We start from the raw sequence: 22861 nt of genomic DNA on the forward strand, positions 1-22861 counted from the left end.
CCGCCCGGGTGCCTCCTGCTGCAGATGGGCTAGTGTCTCGGGGCCCCGCCCCTGCCCGCCTCGGGGCCGGGGCCTTGGATCCCCCGCTCGTGATTGGCCGCAGCCGCGGCACTCCCCTTCTCCGCCCCCTTCGCCGGGGTGAAAGGTCAGACGAGCTTTGGTCTGCAGGGGCGGCCATGGCGGGTTTCTGGACTGGGGCGGCGGCGCTGGCCACCGCGGGACGGCGAGGACGGCGGTGGCCGCAGCCTTTGATGCGGAGCGTGGCGCTGTGGACCGTGAAGGTGAGGAGCGACGGGACTCCTCGTGGGCCTGGGCTTCGCTGGGCTGCCTGCCCCACACCCCATGGCGTTGGCCGGTGCTGCACCCCCCCCCCCCCCCCCGAATTCCTCCTCGCCGCGGAGCTCGCCCAGGCGCGGGTCAGAGCCGGCATCCCTGGTCCCAGCTGTGTCTCCGGAGATCACGGAGGACAGCGCTGCCCAAAGAGCCCGCCGGCGTTGAGTTTTCTGCTTTTTCGGGAGTCGCTGACAGCCACCTGGCTGTAATTTCCCAGCCCTTCGCGCCCTTCCGTTCTTGGGCCGTGCGATTTTGGCTTCTTCTGAGCTTTTCAGGTGCATTTGTAAGGGTCCTTATAGTTACCATTTTCTCCAGCCTTGTTCCTCCTTTGAAGAGACCCTAAACTGCTGCTCAGTTAAGAGTTAGGGTTTTGCGTTTATCTCACCTTTTAAAGTACCATGTTGGGATAGGCTACTACCTTTACTTGAATGGAGAACATATTTTAATTGCATTACATCACATTATACTGTATACACATCTTGTGAGTTTTTTTTTTCTTTGTAGTGCTTAGGCGGATGTTTGTGGTGTTTTCAGCATCTGCGCTGTATTTCATGTTTCATGGTGGCAGCCTGACTTAACACCTTGGAGTGTTTGTGACTCTTAACACTTTCTGTCTTCAGAATGGAGTCTCTTGTAACTTCTAAACAAATGCTACCTAACTGACTTTATTAATAGAGTTCAAGTCACTGGAACAAATTATTTAAAGTATTTCTCTGGACACTGCCTGTTTTCTTCCTTTAAAAACAAAATAGGCACATAACTTGATTTATTGTCATGGACCTTAGAATTGGAAGACAGTATAGAGATGATCTAGCCCATCCTACTCTACCAGAAAGAAGAGAACTCAGGCCCAGGTGAGAAATGATGCAGCTGGAACTGATCGTGGAAGTGAAAATCAGTCTGCACAGGCTTTAGCTTAGGGTCAGCTTTAGAATGCTGACACTCAAAATCCCTGGAGTTCTTTGTGCTGGTGCACAATTGTTTATTAATCTTAATTGTTTTCTCATTGTTTAATGTCTTTTGGACTCCTCATTTGCAGTTGCGAAGCTCTTAAATATAATTTATGTAGGAGGCAACATGATATGGAAAGGCATGGACTTTGGAATCACACTGATGAAGTTTTGCATATTACACAAGTCACTTCTCAGCTTCTTGCTTACGGGTATTTTTTTTGTTTCCTAACAAATCTTTCTGGACTACATCCTGTGTTCTGTCTCTATAGAATGAATATAATTTCTCTTTTAGAAATTTTAGTCAGTTAAGGAGACAAGTGTAAAATGCCATTAGGGGAGAGGCTTTGGTGCTGTATCTAAGAAAATAAAATGGAGGGATTTGATCGAGTCTAGAGTTTGAGATTTGTAGCTTTGTCCTAGAAACTGCTGTGGTATTCTGCTTGAATGAACTTATTCAGTCCTTACAACAGCCATTTATAAATGAAGAAATTTTTTATGTGACTTGCTCAAACTGTGCTTAAGGTTAAGGGATTGTTTTCCTTTGGAAGTGAAAAGTGGCACAGTTTTGAAGGACATAGTGACTTTTTTCCTAGGCAGAAAGAGAAGGAAGAAGTGTTATGTGTGACGGCAGTACATGCAAAGGCCTGGGCCAGAGGGAACGCTGAGATAGAAGACCTGAAAAAGTCTGCTGGGGCTTTGGTATGGAGATTAGATGGTGCCCAGGAGGTAGGTAGGAGTCAGGCTATGCTGGGCCTTACTGTAGGCCCTGCTATCGAGCTTATGGGAAGCCATTTATGTTCAAGTTGGGAGGGATTGTTACACTGATATATGTTAGAGCGGAGAGGCTAAGAGAGAAGGAATTTGTTGGGCTATTTACTGCTGTACACTTATTGTATGACATATAAGCTTTGATTTTTCTTTACGAGTTTCTTCCTTTAAACGTGTTGGCAGAGCCTGCATCCTGTCTATTACTGTTTTCTTAGCACAGAGTTTGACAAAGTAGTGCTGAATGTGTGGCGATACTGAAGGAAGAGTTATTTCTGTGCCAGTAAAGGATTTCTCCTGGAGGTGGGAGAAGCAGGGAACTTGAGCTGCTTAGCTTCTCTCCAGGCTTCTTTTCTATGAACTTGAAACATACATTATTACTGAGTCTGTGTTTGAAGCCAAACCTTTTGAAGATTTTATTCCTCCCCTTTCTCCCTCCACCCCTGTAAATCGTTTGGTTGGGTGGAAAGCAGACTAACTCTAGTCTAGAGAGTTCTAACCATTCTTTTAACCAGTTAATAGTTTGTTTGTAGGGGGGGGTGTGTGTGTGTGTAGGGGGTGTGTGTGTGTGTGTAGGGGGTGTGTGTAGGGGGTGTGTGTGTGTAGGGTGTGTGTGTAGGGTGTGTGTGTGTGTAGGGTGTGTGTGTGTAGGGTGTGTGTGTGTGTAGGGGGTGTGTGTGCGTGTGTGTGTGTGTGTGTGTAGGGGGTGTGTGTGTGTGTGCATGTGTGTGCATGTGCATGCACGCGCCCATGCACTCACTCAGTTGTGTCTCACTCTTTGGACTGTCCTTCAGGTTCCTCTGTCCATAGAGTTTACCTTTTAGTCTTATTTTGTTTTGGCTTTTTAAAAACATTCTATTTAAATAACTAGTTTTTTTTCCCTTCTGTCTGCATTTTTCAGGGGCTCCAGGATGTTGGACTTGTGGTAATTGCTGCAGTTTATTGAACTTTTTATGCCTTATATGATTTTCAGACATTTCCTCTTAGCCTTGTAACAAGTAGGTAAAAAAAAAATTCCAATTTACAGAAGAGGAAACAAAAGCTCAGAGCAGTTAAGTAACTTGCTTAAGGAAACGATTGGCTGAGATAGATGTTGAACCTTGGATAGTATGCTCCCAAAGCCTTGCCTTTCCAGTTTGTCTCTCGTTTGGGTCATGGTCTCATTATATGATGCATTCATGAAGTTCAAATGCTCAAGCTTTACGTTCCTTAAAGCCCGTGATTTTCTTTTCTAGTCATGGAAGAGAATGTTTAAGCAAATCTGAATGCTTTAGCATTGCCTGGAGGTAAATCTTTCCACCTGCTGATAGATTTCTGACAATCATTTGGGAAAAAAACCTTCTAACATTATTACAGAAAACAGTTTTTGGTGAATTAAAATGTTTATGGACATTTGTGTATTTATTATACATCTGCTTTTTTGGGGATTTTATTCTTAAGAGGTTCAGAACAGAGAAGTGATTGGTAAAACCCTTTTCTAAATAAGGGGAAGAGATGGTGACATGTTGATAGAGGGAAGAAACAGAAGTTAAGTGATTCCAGTTTTTAAGAAAGTGGGTAAATGGGAGAACAGGGATGAAAAAGGAAATTTGGGAAGGAAAAAGGTGTTTTTTTTTTTTTTTAATGGGGGTGGGGAGCGGTAGTGTTTCCTTTTAGATATCTGGACTCAGAGGGTTCCAAGAGTCATGTTGATTTGCTGGTAGCACTGGAGTTGGTGAAAACTGGTAGGACTTGGGATCTGTTTTGGAACTAGAACCAATAGTACTTGCTGTAACCAAAGGGAGATAAAAGGAAAGAGAAGAATCAAGGACCTTTGAAAGATAGACACAAAGGGCCACAGAGTGTATGATCCCATAAGTATGAAACGTCAGGGTGGGCAGAGCCATAGAGGCAGAGGTAGGTCAGTGGTTGCTAAGGGCTGGGGAGGGGTGACGGGGGAGATGGGAGTGACTGCTGACAACTGAGGGGTGTCTTTCTGGGGTGAAGAGAAAAAATGAGAAAGGGCAAATTAATACATCTCGGGGGACAAAACTAGTTTGAGCTTCATAACAGTTATGGAAAAGAGGGAAGCGTTTAGGCTTTCCTGTAGTAAGAAACATTCATTAATCAGGATAAACAAACCTTGTCCTAGCACTGAATGTGTAGAATTCATTATGTAAAGGCAACTAGCAATCCAGTAAAAATAAAAAAAGAAAATAAAGAAACTTCTTTGTTACTCTTTTACCAAAGATGCAGTGATAACTCACGTCTCGTTGATTGCTATTAATATAGCACTTTGTGAAAGTTACACCGTGTTAAAAAAAAACGTTCTGTACCAGTGGGATGATAAGGTTTCCCCGAAGCAGAGCCTGAAGAGGGATTTCGTGCAGGTGGTAGTTGAGAAGCGTAAAGAAGGCAGGCTAGAGCAGGGGTTAAAAAAAAATCAAAGCAAGGAAGGGGATCTAGGTGGAAACTAGATTCAGTCTCATCCCACAGGGGAGCCCTGGAGCAGTGGTTCTCAAAGCAGGGGACTCTAGCCAGCAGCAGCAGCATTACCTGGGTACTTGTTAGGAATGCACATTTTCTAGCTTCACCCTAGACCTGCCAAGTTTGAAACTCTGAGGTTAGAGCCAGCAGTCTGTTTTAATAAGCTCCTCTAGGTGAAAATGATGTATAGTCAAGTTTGAGAAGCACTGCTCTAGTGCAATAAAAAGTATAACGTGAGCTGTAAGTATAATTTAACATTTTCTAGCACTCACATTGGAGAAGGTAATGGCAACCCACTCCAGTTCTCTTGCCTGGAAAATCCCATGGACCGAGGAGCCTGGTAGGCTGCAGTCCATGGGGCCACTAGGAGTTGGACACAACTGAGCGACTTCACTTTCACTTTTCACTTTCATGCATTGGAGAAGGAAATGGCAACCCACTCCAGTGTTCTTGCCTGGAGAATCCCAGGGACGGCGGGGCCTGGTGGGCTGCTGTCTATGGGGTTGCACAGAGTTGGACACGACTGAAGCGACTTAGCAGCAGCAGCACTCACATTAAAAAAAATTTAAAGCAGTGAAATTACTATTTTATATTTACCCAGTGTGGCTCAGTGGTAAAGAATCTGCCCGCCAGTACAGGAGAATCGGGTTCAATCCCTGCATCCAGAAGATCCCCAGGAGAAGGGAATGGCAACCCACTCCAGTATTCTTGCCTGGAGAATCCCAGGGACAGACGAGCCTGGTGGGCTACAGTCCATGGGTGTAGCCAAAGAGACATGACTTAGCGACTAAACACCACCAATGATTTAACCCGATGTATTAAAAATATTTTAGTATGTAAATCTAAAACTTTAACAAGGTTTCTGTTTTGTTTTTCGTATGAAGTCTTCAAACCTGGGGTGTATTTTACACTTGGCACACATAGGAATTTGGCAGATTTCAAGTGCCTCAGAAGCTGCCCGTGGCTATCGGCTACCATATTGGACAGCCAGCTCTAAAGCACAGATTGCAGTACTAAGTTGAGCCCACCTTGAGGTTGAAGTGGGGGCAGCTTTTTGAACTTCATGATAGTCAAATCAGTGGCTGTGGCCTGGGAGGGATGTAGCTCCAGGCTTGAGAGAGAACTCCTGTCTGGTTGAGGCAGATGGGGCAAAGCAGGGAGCAGGTGGGAACCGTGGGTAGTCAGCACACCAGTGGGGGCCTTCCCCGCCTGGAAAAGGGATGCTGGATGTACACCCACAGCATCTGCTATAGGTGGGGTGGGAGGAATGGCCTGGCTGGGGGGCTGTGTTGGAATGAAGAGGCTTAGAGTTGATGCACACAGTTCTAGCTTACCGTGGAGGCAGAACTGGAGAATCTTGACTTTTTTTTTTTCCCCCCTCCCTCAGTTTTATTGAGAAGTGAAAGTGAAAGTCGCTCAGTTGTGTCCAACTCTTTGCGACCCCATAGACTATACAGTCCATGGAATTCTCCCGGCCAGAATACTGGAGTGGGCAGCCGTTCCCTTCTCCACGGGATCTTCCCAACCCAGGGATCGAACCCAGGTCTCCTGCATTGCAGGCAGATTCTTTACCAGCTGAGCCACAAGGGAAGCCCAAGAATACTGGAGTGGGTAGCCTATCCCTACTCCAGCAGATCTTCCCGACCTAGGAATCGAACTGGGGTTTCCTGCATTGCAGGCCGATTCTTTACCAACTGAGCTATCAGGGAAGCCCTAATATTGAGAAATAGTTGATGTAAATCTTGAGATTTTATCATCTCTCTCAAATATTAGGTATTCAACCTAGCTTGCCAAGTGAAAGTCTTGGCAGACAGCTGAAGATTGGGATAGCTAGTGAAGTCCTGAAGGCTACATAGTCATTGTAAGTGAAAGAAAAGCTGTTTTTAAGTGGTAAGGCCTGACTTCTGGCAGCGTTTTAAAGATGGCGTGTTCCCGTGTCATTCTGGGTCTCTTAAAATGTTGAAAGGTTCAGTTGGCTCATGTTTACCAGCTCTGTGCCATGAAATGTGGGAGGAGAGCTTTTCCTGGAAATTTTGAAGATGAATCACTAACAAGTGTTTTGTTGTCCTTGGTAAGCTCATCTTACTGCTCCTTCGGCCCATAGTTTTGAGGATGGCTTCTTCTTTGAAGTAGAATGCATTGTGCTAAAGAGTTAGCCTGTCATAGAGTTGTTCTAGTATTATTCACTTGAATGCCCCTGTGGTTATGTTAAGAGTTCTAAAGAGTTAGCCTGTCAGTAGAGTTGTTCTAGTATTATTCACTTGAATGCCCCTGTGGTTATGTTAAGAGTTCTGGATTTGGTAGGGTTTAGTTTTTAAATTGTGCTTTAAGCTTGAATTTAGTGGATTTGTGAGTTTGGGCTGCCACCTGAGGCCACAAGCAGAAAAATGTGAAAGTAGGTGCTGGCTTAGGTTAGAAAAGGGTATTTCGCTGTTGGCAATGGTTGGAAGGCCTCTGAACAGTTTGTGTAAAAGCTGTACCCTTTTTTTGGTTAATAGTTAATTCATTCTTACTATAACATACGCAAAATTGTGCAGGCATTTTACACGTTCTTATTTAATCCTCACGTCAGCGTTAAGTCCTAGATAAGTGGTTTTATGCCCAGTTTATATATGAGAAAAACTCTTGAAGAAATGGCTGAGCCAATTTCCCAACCAGGGCCTGAATCTGAGTCTAGATCAGAGCTCTTAATTTCTCCATTATTACTCTAATGGTAACTCCCAAATGGTCTGGGATAATTTTAAGAAAGAAACTTACAGCTGCATAATGGGATTTAGTTGTTGGGTAATACCTCACATTTCATTGGTGCTTTACGTTTATAAAGGCTTGTGTGTTTTGGGCTTTTTTTGTTTGTTTTTTAAAGACAGATCTGTAGGAAAGCAAGGGAGGTGTCGTGTTATACATTTTATAGATGAAAACTGGGGTCCAGAGGAATTATTTGCTCAGTGTTGTGTACCTGTGAAGCAGTGGAGTAAGCGCTGACCCGGGTCTTCACCTCTGTGGTGAACTCAGAAGGTCGTGCTACCTCCACGTGCTGCCTTGTTAGCTGGTGCTTCTCATCTAAGTGTGGAAACTATAGAAAATCTTCATTCTTGCAGAAGAGAAGCAGAGCAGTGTGTTCTCTGGAAGTCATTTTGCACACACTGACCTTTCTCCTTTCAGCTGTGATAGGCTAAACGGTCTTTATAGATGGACTTGGTTAACATTTTTCCTTTGAACTCTTATTCTACCTTTATTTTTTATTTATTTATTTATTTATTTTGTTTGTTTTTGTTTTTATTTATTTATTTTTTAAAAATTTTATTTTATTTTTAAACTTTACATAATTGTATTACCTTTAAAGAGTTCTGGACTGGGCTTGTAGCCTGTTTTTTTATATGCCTAACAAAAATAAGAAACATTAAAAAATTCTATGTAGAGGTCCAAATTAGCAGATTTCTACCAACTCATTCCTTGTATTTTTTGAAAAAATTATGTTGTGGCTCTACAAAATTATCTGATTTTTGACTGGTGTACATTATGGCTTTGAACTTTGTTGAAGCTCTGCCAGGGGTAAACAGGAGCGCAAGAGAGCAGTATATGGCTGACTGCAAACCACTTTGGGCTTGCTGTGGGAATGGCTCAAACTCCTGTTTTTCCTCTGTAGTTGTGTTCTGCTGCTAAGGTTCTGACTGGTTGCATCATTTCTTCTTCCAGGTACTTGGCTAATTAGGGGCACCTGTGTTTTTCCATTTTGGGGTCCAGTTATCACAAATTCATTTGTATACAAGCTGTATGCTTTCTTTTTCTTTTTTTTTTTTTTTGATAATGGTGGTAAAATATAGTCTGTTAGATTGTCAGAACCAAGTATTTAAAAATAGCAATAAAAAGATGAAAAAACAAACAAACCCAATTTGATCGATCGATACTGCTATAGCTTGTCTCCTACATTTTGGCCAGGTGTAATTTGTAATCGTGGACATGAGTTTGAGCAAACTCTGGGAGTTAGTGAAGTACAGGGAAGCCTGGCGGGCTACAGTCCGTGGAGTTGCAAAGAGATGGACACGACTTAACGACTAAACAACAGCAATGATTTGTATTAGAGTTTAGTTTTAGAGTTAATAGAGTTTGTAATAGAGTTTAGATTTAGTTTCAAGAACTGTGTGGTGTAGACATTTTAAAATTTGAGTTTTATGTTATTGGCAGTTTCCTGAGTAAATGTAGATTACATTGAGTCAGCTGACCCAGACCTCTCCCAGAGCTTGGCCACTTGGAGATGTTTGATTCTTCTGGGTTAGAAACTGTCCCTTGAGGACCAAGTTCAGTTTAGTCCATTTTTTCATGAAGCCATCTGATGAGATAGAATCCTGAGGCTTTTATTCCCAAAGGTATTCTAGAAACTTAATGCTTCAGTCATGTTTATTCGAATCTGTGAAATTAGCTCCATTTCTACCAAACAGCTCAGCGTTTGTTGCTCTCGGAGCAGTCTGGCAGTGAGATCCGTGTTACCATCTTCTTGGACCACACGTTCAGTTTGGGTTAACTGCATATTCTTCATAATTGTCAGATGTTCACACATGTTAGAATCTCTGTAATAAGCTTTTGTGTTTTGAATGACAGTGGTGTAGGTTAGTAGGGACTTAAGAGGAAACTGGGCTTCCCTGGTGACTCAGATGGTAAAGAATCTGGCTGCAGTGCAGGAGACCCGAGTTCGATCTCTGGGTCGGGAAGATTCCCTGGAGGAGGGAATGGTTACCCGCTCTAGTATTCTTGCCTGGAGAATTTCATGGACTGAGGAGTCTGGTGGGCGACAGTCCATGGGGTCGTACAGAGTAGTACACGACTGAAGTGACGTAGCACGTGAGCACATAAGAAAAACACCTGGGGAGTTAAAGTGGTTTGCTCTAGTCCTGGAAGTAGTGTCAGACTGAGCTAGGATTAGAACTCAGGCTCTTTGATCTCTTCTCCCAGAGTTCTGTTCTAGGCAGTATGCTGGGAAGTGTTCTCTTCCCCAGACATAAACATCACTGTTTACTCTCCCCAAAGCTAATTAGAATACCTAAAATGTCTACCCCAGATTGTGTTTTGTCTCTGAAAGACTCACATTTGGCTTTTGCCATCAGGAATCAGTTATGCCCTTTATTTGTTAGTAATTAAAGACACATGTATGATTTTTGTAAAATCCTTTCTTGTATATATTTTTGTGAAAGGATATTTTGACATATTCCTACAACTGCCTGTTATGTGCCTTATGATATTAGGGAAAATTGGTAAAACTGTAAACTGTTTTCATTTTATAAAATTGTTAGGAAGCTGGTATGCTGTTTACTTTCTTGTGTAAATATCCGAGTGCTGCCTTGCTGCAGACTAAATGTGAGAAATCCCAGGTAGCTTTTGCTTTTCTTTTTTTCTTTGTTGTTGTTGTTTAGTTGCTAAGTCGTGTCCTACTCTTTTGTGACCTCATGGACTGTAGCCCGCCAGGCTCCTGTGTCCATGGGATTTCCCAGGCAAGAATACTAGAGTGATTTGCCATTTCCTTCTCCAGGTGTTCTTTCCAACCCAGGGATCGAACCCGCCTCCTGCATACCGGCCTCCTGCATTGACAGGCGCATTCTTTACCACTGAGCCACTAGGGAAGACCTTTTCTTTATTCTGAGTTTGCCCTCTGCGTTGGCTAAGCTATAAACACAATATATGGTTTTTAAGTGAGGAGGTGTTACCTTTATCCTGTTAAATCTGATGTGAGAGTAAAGTTGCCAGATTATAGCTATTCTGCTGAGGGCAGTGGAAGACTGAATTTTTTTTTATCACAAAAAAGTGGTGTACCCCGCTTTGTACATTTTTTTTTAAACGCCAAATCCTCTCTTTGCACAGATGTTTAGTATTAATGTGGAAGTGCCACTATTTATATTATCTCAAAATAAAAAAAATTAATAATGCTTTTACCAGATCTGTGTTTAAATTTTCTTACCATTGCAGCCGAGACTTGACATTTCTGAAAAATTAAAATTCTTGAGACTCAGTTTTCTACATTGGAGTTTGAATTCACAGGGATGCTTACAGAAATGTAAGAGTGTTTTGGTCTGGGAAAGGGAGACAGTAGTGAAGTCAGTTTTTTTTCCCATTTTCAGCTCATTATTCATCACCAGTCCTTTTTACTTGGTGTGGTAAGTTTTACTAGGTTTTATTTTGTAAAGTGTATTCACTTCTACATAAAGATTACATTTTGTAATTTGGCGCTTGATACTTCTAAAAAAAAACTGGATTCATTTTTTTCATTTTAAAATGTTGTTATGAATTATTTGCTTCCTATTTGAGTTGTTCGGCTGTTAGAACGTTCTGAGTACCTGTTGGCTTTTGCCACCACCCTCACCCTGCTTTTTTCTTGATTTACCTTCATCAGTGACTATAGGGTAAATTATTTTCTTAAACCTTTGCTATAACCTTGATTAGTGATTCTTCTTAATGTTTTAAAGGCTTAAGATACACTTTTTTCCACATACATATATGGTAATGAATTAAAGTGAACTTGATTATTAGTGTTAACCTTTTCATTTTTATCTGCCAAGCCACATTAATACCAGAATAAGTAAAATAAGAAATCATGTGTCAGACATTAGCAAATAAAAAATATTTTGTTATTTTCTGGGCCCTGTTAAAATTGAAGCTCTTTGAAAGCCAAGACGCTTGTTTCATGTTGTATAAAGTTCTGTGTGGTATGTGACATTCTGATCCTGCTATATCTGTCTGCATGATCAGAAAGACTTTTCTTCAGATTTTATTTGACCCATTGACTCTTACACTTTTCTGGAGATTGTTTTGATGTCTTTGGATTTTCATGTGTGCCAAGGGAATGTGTCTAGTTGGGGTTTACCTTCTATAGTTAAGGTATATTGCATAGAACTACATATATTGATTGAGGAAACACTGTAGCCAGAAGCATACTGGAAGAATTACCCTGAAAAATATTTTTAAAGCTCATTCAAGTATCTGTCCTTTATTTCACTTTCATTTGTTTTTTTTCCCCTTTCTTTTGGTAGCATGTTCCACATTATTCAAGACGGTACTTAGTGGTGTCTCGTACTCTCTGTTCAGCTGGATATGATTCTAATGAAAAAGTAAGTATTTCAGAACCAGTTTGGACAGCTAAGTTAAAATGTTTTGTTGTCTCCACATTGTGTTCACCGGGCAGGTTCCATTTTATTGATGCTGTGTCATTTTTTATTGCCATACATCATAGGTTTTATAGGTGTTCAGCGTTTGTTCCTTTTTTCATTGTGGACCACAACCTGAGGCTTTAATTTTTTATTTGTACCTATACCGCAAATTGAATAAATTCCCAACGTATTTCCTTTGTTTTCAGCAGGATCACTAATACCTTCTTTCTTAGACTAGGCAGTTGAGAGATTTTGATTAAACTATTAATTTTTTTTTCATTTACTTAATATTTTAACTATTTTTGAGTGAAGGCAATTATGGGTATTGTAAATTTGGGGACAAGGGAATTCTGGTTAAAATCTTGGTATATGATAATGTCTGAGGCCTGTAATGGAGGAATAAAGGAACTGGAAGTGGTGATTGGAGGTAAAACATGATTTGGTGACAATGAAGGCATCAAAGAGGCAGAAGAAGAGTTTTGGTTAAGAAGAGATGATTCAAATCGAATGTCATTAAAGTAGAGCTAATGTGAATGATTATTTGAGAATGAAGTGCTCTTCTAAATAGCCAAAGTATACAAAACTACTCAAAAGAATCTTGAAATTTGGAGAATAAAGGATCTATATTCACTGTAGCTCAATAGAAATGTAAAGTGGAGACAATTGGAGGACATATATAATTTTTTATTTTCTAATAGCCACATTAAAAATAAACAGGTGAAATTAACTTTCCTATATTTTATTTTATTATTTTTTGTTTTTTGGCCATGCAGAGAGGCATGTGGGATCTTAGTTCCCTGACCAGGAATAGAACCTGTGCCTCCTGCAGTGGAAGTGTGGAATTTTAACCACTTGACTACCAGGGAGGTCCCAGTCCCAGGTCTTTAAATGACTTATAAATCCTTTCTTAATCGGGCATTTTTCCCCCAGCTTTATTTGCCACAGTACCCCATACTGTGTTTTTTGCTTGAGCTATCTTAAAAATTACTTGTAGTTTTTTGTGTTACCATCTGCTTTCACTGTCACTGCCTTATTAACACATACTCTTCATTCTCTGCTTTTGCTGCCTTTAACACAGCACTTAACACACTTTGTTGTGATTGTAGCGCGTAACACACTTTGTTGTGATTGTGCCGTATTGTACATTGAAGTTATCAAATGCACTTGACATTTATCTGTACTGGTTGAAGCAGATGGGAGGTGTAAAGTTGGTTTAGGGAGTTCTCTGGTGGTCCAGTGGTTAAGACTCTGCTTTCTCACTGCCGAGGGCGAAGGTTCAGTCCTTGGTCAGGGAACTAAGATCCCACAAACTGTGTCATGTGGCCAAAAAAAAAAGTTGGTTTAAATTTATTAGTGCGTATATTCTTTTATACACATAGCCTATCTGGAAGAATATTCAGGAAACTAGTAGTAATTGTTGCCTTTGAGGCAAGGACCTGGGTGTCCCTACTATGTACCCATGTTTTTACCTTCTAAGATCTGAACCATATTCATTTGTTATTTAGTTAAAATCTTAGGTATGGAAGATTAATTGGTATTAGCTTTATTGAACTTGTGTACTATTGGTAATCCATTAATAGTCCTCTGTTAGGGTTCTCCAGAGAAACAGAACCAATGAGAGACATATAGAAATTTCTTTTTTTTTTTTTGATTGACTCACCTAATTCCTGGGTTTCCCTGGTGGCTCAGATGGTAAAGAATCTGCCTCCAGTGCAAGAGACCTGGGTTCAATCCCTGGGTCAGGAAGATCCCCTAGAGAAGGGAAAGGCTCCTCACTCCAGTATTCTTGCCTGGAGAATCTCATGGACAGAAGGGCCTGGCAGGCTACAGTCCCTGGGGTTGCAGGGAGTCAGACACAACTAGGAGACCAACACAGCTAATTCAGGAGGCTGAGCAGTCCCTTGCAGTCTGCTGTTTGCAAGCTGGACACCTTGGAAAGCTGGTGTGTAAGTCTAGTCCAGGTCCAAAGGTCTGGAAACCAGGAAAGCTGATGGTGTAAGTCCCAGGTCCAAGGGTAGGAGAAGACCAACGTCCCAGCTCAACCTGGCAGGCAGAACTAGTCCTCTCTTCCTCCACGTTTTACTCTGTTAGGCCCTCCATGGACTGGATGGTGCCTAGCCACACTGGGGAGGGCTGTCTGCTTTACCGAGTCCACTGATTCACACGTTAATCTCATCTGGAAACACCATCACAGACACCGTCAGAAAAAATGTCTCACCTGGACACCTTGTGGCCCAGTCAAGGTGCGCAGAACACTAACCGTCAGGAGCCCTGAACAGAGAGGAGTCGGGATGTGGCAGGCGCTGCAGCCATGCTGGCACAGATTTGTCCCCATGAGACAGAAGCACACTCCTACATTTGTAATCTGGTTTGCCGCCCAAAGGATCGAAGAACAACACTCCAGCTAACCCATACTGAGTATATAGTGCACGCTAGGCCCTACACTAAAGCCTTTATGGTGTGAATTCAGATTCCTGGAACCTCCGTGTCAGGTAGCTCTTACTCCCGTTTTACGAACCGGGAAATGAGTGTCCAGTAGGCTGGCTTGTCCACAGAGGAACACATGGTAGTGTTGGGATTCCAACTGGGCCAGGCTGGCTTCAGACTAGCTCCTAACCTTCATTCTACTCCTTCCATAGAAATTAGGATGGAATTTGTACTCCCTGTAATATTATTATAATTTGTTGTTAATGTCTTGCTTAACGTGTAAGTTCCAGTGTTTGTGCTGCTTTTATCTGAGGTAGTCGGCTTAATATTTAATCGGTGTTTGAAGATACAGTTCAGGGAAGTAGGAACAGGTTTTCTTAGTATATGCTTACTGTTTAGCAGGAATGGCATGCCACTCCAGTATTCTTGCCTGGAGAATCCGATGAACAGAGGAGCCTGGAAAGTGATTGTCCATAGAGTCGCAAAGAGACACGATTGAACACATACACACACACATGATTTTACACACACATACATGATTTTACACACACACACACACGATTTTATAGCTCCACGCCAGTATTCTTGCCTGGAGAATCCCAAGGACAGAGGGGCCTGCTGGGCCACAGTCCATGTGGTCGCAAAGAATTGGACAAGGCTGAAGCGACTTAACACGCGCACACACACACACACACACGACTTTAGCTCCAAGCCCTAGGTGGGATTAGGGTGTTTTTTGGGCCCAGGTGGAGGCTTGTCTCAGTTGGGTGTGATAGCCCATGTGTGGTATAAAGGTTCAGTCAAGACTTGAAAGGCCTTTTGCAGTTCTGAGATTCTGTAATTTGCTCTCAGGTTAACATATTACTTTAAGTTATTCAAGAGTACTTTTAAGATCATATATACCTTTAACTTCTCTTTTAGTAATATGACTAAAACTTTAAAAAAGGGTCCATTTAACATGTAACAGTTCACTAACCCAGCAATCATTGTGTACTAAAATGTATTGCATCCAAGTTACTTATAATTGTTCGTGTGCATTTCTTTAAAAAGAGTAGCTTGTTCAGTTCTAGAGTCAGGAGAGAACCTTGTTAAATAGTTTCCCACTAGAATGCTATATCAGTTTATTTATGTGGAAATCAAGAGATTGCAGTCCTGAGAGATGGATTTACTTAGAGTGAAATAGGTCATTAATGGCAGAGTTGGGCTTAGAATTTAGGTCTCTCACCCTACACAAAATGGAACATCTTTTTCTATTATGTGGCCTTAGCTGTTTCAAAATGTGATTATTCAAACTTAACATTATACTTAATGTTATACTCAACATTTATACTCAATAGCATTAACTCAACATTATACTCAAATAGCATAACCTGTGTGGTCTGGAACTCTTTGGGTAAAAGTATAACTAGTTATCTGTTCTGAGTTGTTGAAAATAGCACTTAATGCTATGCCCCAATCCCAAAGAGATGGAATATAAATTATATCAGACTTGACTTTGAGAAACATAACATTTAGAATTTCTCTGAATTTAGAAAACAATCAAGTAAACTCTCAAGCAGTTTTAACTAAAGTTTTTTAGTTTTCTGAAATCTCATTTGAAGATTATCTTTTGGCAAGAAATGTAGTTCCTTTTTGAATTATTGAACCTCATCAATTGATACTTTTTTGACAGGGTAATTATAAGGCCAGATCCTGCCAGACAAGTTTAGTAGTAGCCTGGTTGTAAGTGAACACGTGCATAGTATCTGATACCATGTAGGAAGCAGTGCTTGTTAGGGTTATGCCCAGTGGTAAGTGTTGCAGACAAAGCTTGATGTTTTCTGGTCTCATCGTGAGAGTTAACAGTTTCTTATGTGTTTGTTTTCCTCTCTTTAGACTTTTGATAAAATTCTTATTGCTAATAGAGGAGAAATTGCGTGTCGGGTGAGTGGAATTTTAATCTTATTTTTCATTTTACTCTGAATTTTACTATTAAATCCCTTTAAGCATACATTATTATTGTAGATAACATTAATGTATTTTAATATAGGTTATTAAAACTTGCAAGAAGATGGGCATCAAGACGGTTGCCATCCACAGTGATGTCGATGCTAGTTCTGTAAGTATATTTGCTTTATTTGAGTTAGGATCTTATTTTGGATCAAATGGAAAAAAGTGAAAGATGGAGGGTTTTGTTGTTGTTGGCCTGAAAAGGTACACAATTTAAAAAATACCTATTACTTAATCTTGTATTAAGCACAATGGAAGCCTCATAATGTCTTCAATATGTGTCTTAACTGTTTTATTTTCGAGGCTTTAAAAGCTTGCTGCTGCTGCCGCTAAGTTGCTTCCGTCATGTCCGACTCTGTGCGACCCCATAGATGGCAGCCCACCAGACTCCCCAATCCCTGAAATTCTCCAGGCAAGAACACTGGAGTTACACTAGAATAAATAGTTTGTAGAGGGATTCTCGGAGAAGGTGATGGCACCCCACTCCAGTACTCTTGCCTGGAAAATCCCATGGATGGAGGAGCCTGATGGGCTGCCGTCCATGGGGTCGTGAAGAGTTGGACACGACTGGGTGACTTCACTTTCGCTTTTCACTTTCATGCATTGGAGAAGGAAATGGCAACCCACTCCAGTGTTCTTGCCTGGAGAATCCCAGGGACTGGGGAGCCTGGTGGGCTGCCGTCTGTGGGGTCGCACAGAGTCGGACACGACTGAAACGACAGCAGCAGCAGCAGCAGCAGCAGAGGGATTCTGGTCGCCAAGTACATTTAGGCAGAGCATGAGAAAGGTAAAAGAGCTAGTTATTGATGAAATGTTTATACAGTGCTGCCTTATGGGAGCATAGTTCCCCATAGAGTAATTCTGTGTCACTAAGGGGATGCTCTGACTGTTTGACCTTCCTAAATGCTGTACTGTGTTCAGCTGAAAGTTTGATTAAAAAAATGGAAGATGATGCTGATTGGACGTGAGCAAAAGAGGGTATAGCATAAAGTGGTGAATGATAACTAATTTTATTGGAGATATTTTATCACAGCAGGCATTTGTAGCAGTAGTAAACTATGAATGAGGAGAAAAAAATCCCGTGGGGAAAGTATATAAATTATTGGAACTGTATGGAATGAAATGTAAGTAGTTGTACTTTGATAAGTTAACTCTTTCATACTACTTTTGATAATAGGACCTATTGGTAATGTCAGCTTTTATCATATAGTAATTTAATGCAAAGACTTTTCAGTCTTTGTGACTTTAAAATTTTATTCAGAAGTTTAGTTCAGTTGCTCAGTCGTGTCTGACTCTTTGCGACCCCATGAACCGCAGCACGCCAGGCCTTCCTGTCCATCACCAACTGCCAGAGTCTACCCAAACCTATGTCCATTGAGTTGATGATGCCATCCAACCATCTCATCCTCTGTCATCCCCTTCTTCTCCTGCCCTTAATCTTTGCCAGCATCATGGTCTTTTCCAATGAGTCAACTCTTCGCATCAGGTGGCCAAAGTCTTGGAGTTTCATCTTCAGCATCAGTCCTTCCAATGAACACCCAGGACTGATCTCCTTCAGGATGGACTGGTTGGATCTCCTTGCAGTCCAAGGGACTCTGAAGAGTCTTTTTCAACACCACAGTTCAAAAGCATCAATTCTTCGGTGCTCAGCTTTCTTTATAGTCCAACTCTCACGTCCATACATGACCACTGGAAAAACCATAGCCTTGACTAGACGGACCTTTGTTGGCAAAGGAATGTCTCTGCTTTTGAATATGCTGTCTAGGTTGGTCATAACTTTCCTTTCAAGGAGTAAGCGTCTTAATTTCATGGCTGCAGTGATTTTGGAGCCCCCAGAAATAAGGTCAGCCACTGTTTCCACTGTTTCCCCATCTATTTGCCATGAAGTGATGGGACCAGATGCCACGATCCTAGTTTTCTAAATGTTGAACCTTAAGCCAACTTTTTCACTCTCCTCTTTCACTTTCATCAAGAGGCTCTTATTTCTTCTTCACTTTCTGCCATAAGGGTAGTGTCATCTGCATATCTGAGGTTATTGATATTTCTCCCAGCAATCTTGATTTCCAGCTTGTGCTTCCTCCAGCCCAGCATTTCTCATGATGTACTCTGCATATAAGTTAAACAAGCAAGGTGACAATATACAGCCTTGATGTATTCCTTTTCCTATTTGGAACCAGTCTGTTGTTCCATGTCCACTTCTAACTGTTGCTTCCTGACCTGCATACAGGTTTCTCAAGAGGCAGGTCAGGTGGTCTGGTATGCCCATCTCTTTCAGAATTTTCCACACAGTCAAAGGCTTTGGCATAGTCAATAAAGCAGAAATAGATGTTTTTCTGGAACTCTCTTGCTTTTTCGATGATCCAGTGGATGTTGGCAATTTGATCTCTGGTTCCTCTGCCTTTTCTAAAACCAGCTTGAACATCAGGAAGTTCACGGTTCACGTATTGCTGAAGCCTGGCTTGGAGAATTTTGAGCATTACTTTACTAGTGTGTGAGATGAGTGCAATTGTGCAGTAGTTTGAGCATTCTTTGGCGTTGCCTTTCTTAGGGATTGGAATGAAGACTGACTGAGTTTTCCAAATTTGCTAGCATATTGAGTGCAGCACTTTCACAGCATCTTGCAGGATTTGATATAGCTCAAGTGGAATTCCATCACCTCCACTAGCTTTCATTTTGTCTTGTCTTCCTTTTTTGGCCCCTACATTTAAAATACTATCTTTTGATTAAAATAATTAAATTAAGCAATTAAAACTTGTTTTGCATACATATCGTTTGATTTTTTTTTTTTGACTATTCATTTCTGGCTTCTTTACTAATAATTTGTTTTAACTGATAGTTTCATTAGTTTATATCTTTACAAAATATTCATGAAATAGTGAGAAAACTATTGCTTTAATGTCATTCTTGATTGATAAACAAAGGCATTTACCAATAGTAAACTCCTCCAGAAAAAGCTTGTGTTATCATCAAGCTTGTAGTAGATTTAAAATTCACTCTTCTCATTTAAAAAAAAATTTAATTTAATTTTAATTGGGACACTCTTGTCATCATGTTTTTATTTTCAGTGTATCTAGCTCAGGCCATGTTTTCATTCATACTTAAATTGAGAGAGAAAAGTGTCTGAATTGTGGACAGTCACTGTTTTTATTTCAAGCCTAACAGCAACCTTTCACTTATAATTTTCTTTTTCATATCATAGAATAGTTCATTCTCTATGCTGTGTTCTCCTGGAGGTGACTGTTGACATGGATAGTCCAAAGTTACTTATATTTTCACTCTTCTCTATTTATTTATGTTTCAATATTGGTGATCCTCCATAGTCTGCTTCTGTAAGCTGTTACCTCAAAGAACATGAGTACTTTGTTCACTCATGTTCTTTGAGTACTTTGTTCCTAGCTTTGTGGACATTTTCTAAACTTTGGCAAAACTGCTTTCAAAAGAGTTGGTGTGAGTTTTAAATCTTCGACATTTATCCTTCCTGAAGTAGAGGTGGTAGTTTTTATATTTTAAAAACTTTTAGCCACTTTTTTTTTAACCAAAGATTATGATGCATAGTTTAGAATAAGATTTGCCAGGCTTCCCAAAGGGAAGCAAGCAATGCCTGCTCAAGTCAAAACTTCCTCTTAATATGACTTTCTGTAAGTCGGTTTCTAGAAAGATACTATAAGTAAAAACAGGATAATAATCATGATGGTTAGAATGCTCAGAGCTTGATTTAAGCCTCGGCAATAGGGCCACATCTGCTGCTTGGTTTCTGCTCCAGTCCCAAGAAAGACAAAGACATGAATTCCTCTAACAGCATATTTTGCTTTTTTAACACTTGATCCCAAAGGTTAGCATCATATCTAACCATATCTAGCCAGCTTTACAATGTTGATATTATGAACAAGGCATGCTATTCAGATATATATGTTTTAGTATTTATTTTCAAGAGGTCAGCGTTTTGAATATTACTTGGAGTGAAAGAATCTTACATGCTTCATGTTCTAACCACTGGACCACCAGGGAATTCCCTGCCTGATTTTTGTTTTGTGTTTTTTTTCTTGTGTATCTGAGTCATTCCATGTCTTAGTTATAGCCTAACTTAGTTTTAAAGTTTCTGTAATATTATTTCAAGTTCCTGCATACCTGTTTCTATTTCTGACTCTTCTCTCTCAATGGATTATTTCCTCATGCATGTAGATTTTGTCTTGTGATGCCATTTTTGGTGTCTTTAACGTTGAATTCTGCGTGGTTTGGGTTGCAGATGTAATCCTGTTGTGTGTTGGTTCTATTGGCTTCTGCCGATCACTCCAGGGTGTCACTGACTAATTTTTATATTCGTTTCTTGGCATGAAGGCTGCTGAATTATTAGGATGGGCAAAGCAAGATGAACTATACACATGCACACACACACCCACACCCACACACACATACACACATTCTCTCCCACACCTCTCCTTCTGTTACACAGGCTCATGATTTCTAATTTCCTGAGGAGACTTTTTCCTTAACCTTGAAGCACAGCTGATAGTATTTGTCTACACCCTACTTAGTAGATTATTTATTCATCCCCTCACCTCTTGATGCCCCCTTCACTGAAGATGTGATCTTTGAGCAGCAAGGCCTTATGTAGGAGTTTTCCTTCAAATCTTCAGCTCACACATGGTTCCGATCTCGGAGAGTTAAAACTCAAGTTCTCTAGTTTACCCAGATCCCCGCTTGCATTCTCCAAGATTAGTGGTGTTGGTTCTAGTGGATACTGTCTGACGTTTAGCTGCTTCTTTGTTTTTGATCCCTAGGGATTGCTTATGGTTTCTTGTAAACCAGACTGTTCATTTAGAGGAAATTTGTTATATTTAATCTAGAATTTTTAGATGCTTCTGGGGTGGGTTTGTGGTTTTTCTATCTAGTCTGCTTATTATTGGATTATCTTAAAATAGTATGCTATCCTGTTCCTCTGTTGAAGACAGTCTCTTGCTTTCTTTGAGAAGGCTGACCCAGAGCAGTCTCAGAGGCAGGCATCGCCCAGGAGAACAGTTTGTAAGTACTGGTGAGGTTAGTGCAACCGCCTCCAGGGATGAAGCCAGAGTCAACAGCAGTGAAAACTCCTCCAGTGGGAAATGGTCAGGACCAGAGAGAGCGAAATAGGGGTTAAGCCTCTTAGCAAGTTGTGAATTGTCTTCTCTGTGTCATTCTCCAGGCCCTTATTACTTTGAAAAGATTTGTGGAGAATGGTTTATGAGTGGAAAATGGTCCTAGTGGGACACTGTGTCCTGCTGGTATTTCGATAGGCATTGTGTGGTATCTGTGGATCAATTTGAGGAAGTATCTTTACCTTAACATTTTAGAGTCCTATATGTGAGCATGGACATTCCATCTGATGTTGTTCCACTTACTTACATTGCTTTAATCTCAACAGTTTTATAGTTTTCAGAGAGTGAGTTTCACTTACTTTGCTATATTTATTCCTAAGTATTTTAGTATTACTTCTGGTCTATTAGAACTGCAATTTCTTCTTCTTTTCTCTCTGTTTTTATTGGTTGCACTGCATGCCTTGCAGGATCTTAGTTCCCTAGATTGAACCAATGCCCCCTGTATTGGGAGTGCAGAATTGTAACCACTGGACTGTCAAGGAATTCCCTAGAATTGCAGTTTCTTAATTTCAGTTTTTATTTTAATTGCAGGTATATAGGAATACAATTAATTTTCATATAGTGATTTGGGTCCTGCAACTTTGCTGAACTTCCTTATTATTTCTAATAGTTAAAAAAATAGATTTCTTAGGTTCTCTCTAGAAGATCATGTCATGTATAAAGAGAGAGAGATTTACTTCTTTCTTTTCTGACTGGATGCTTTTTATTTTATAGTCTTGCCTAATTTCCCTAGCTTTAACTTTCAGAATTATTGAAAAGTAGTGGTGAGAGCAGGTACTCTATTTTCCCCCTAAAAGGAGGAACAAAACATTCAGTATTCCATAACTAAGTTTGATTTAGGCTCTGGGATTTTCATCAATTCCCACTATTAGGTTGAGGAAGTGCCCTGCTAGTTTGTTGAGTTTTTATCATGACTGGGTGTTTGATTTGGTCAAATGTGTTCACTGTGTCTACCAAGATGATAATGTGGTTTTTATCCTTTATTCCATTGATGTGGTATATTATATTAATTAATTGATTTTTGGATGTTTAGCCTTACCTTCCTGGGATAAATCACACTTGGCCATAATGTATATAGTCCTTTGCGTATTTTGTTGCAGTCAGTTTGCTGGTATTTTGTAGAGGATTTTTCATCCATATTTGTAAGAGATACTAGTCTATACTTTTCATTTGATGTCTTTGTTTTGGTATGAGTTATTCTGTCTTCATGTTATACTATGGGACGTGTTTCCTCATCTTCTGTTGTTCTGGAAGTTTGTGAGTTGTCATTAATTTTTCTTTTAATGTTTGGTGGAACTCACCAGTGAAACCATCTAGATCCGAGGTTTTCTCTCTGGGTAGTTTTTTTTTTTAACATTAAGAAAAGTTTATTTACTGGCCTGCGGCAGTCTTAGTTGCAGCTCGAGGGATCGTCAGTCTTTGTTGTAGCTTGGGGGATCCTTGGTTGTGGCTTGCAAACTCTTAGTTGTGGCGTGTGAGATTTAGTACCGTGACCAGGGATCAAATCTGGGCCCCCTGTATTGGGAGGATAGTGTCTTAGCCACTAGACTACCAGGGAAGTCCCTGTGAGTAGTTTCTTATTTACTAATTCCATCTCTTGATTTCCTGTTTCTTCTTGAGTTAGTTCTATAGTTTATTTCCTTCTAGGGAAGACATT

The 22861-nt window shown here is 40.6% G+C and overlaps 1 protein-coding gene across 7 annotated transcripts in view; it reads left to right on the plus strand.

The window, feature by feature from the left end:
• Positions 1-142: 142 nt before the first annotated feature.
• PCCA (propionyl-CoA carboxylase subunit alpha) overlaps positions 143-22861 on the plus strand; it is a 363730-nt gene continuing 341011 nt past the window's right edge. For all 7 annotated transcript variants that reach the window (XM_055542946.1, XM_055542947.1, XM_055542949.1 and 4 more), the window contains exons 1-4: positions 143-281; positions 11537-11614; positions 15956-16003; positions 16110-16178. In XM_055542946.1, coding sequence (XP_055398921.1) covers positions 177-281; positions 11537-11614; positions 15956-16003; positions 16110-16178 — 300 coding nt within the window. In that variant the 5' untranslated portion in view covers positions 143-176. The remainder of the gene's footprint in view (positions 282-11536; positions 11615-15955; positions 16004-16109; positions 16179-22861) is intronic.

Source organism: Bubalus kerabau, chromosome 12, assembly GCF_029407905.1.
Source record: "Bubalus kerabau isolate K-KA32 ecotype Philippines breed swamp buffalo chromosome 12, PCC_UOA_SB_1v2, whole genome shotgun sequence".
NCBI lineage: Eukaryota > Metazoa > Chordata > Mammalia > Artiodactyla > Bovidae > Bubalus > Bubalus kerabau.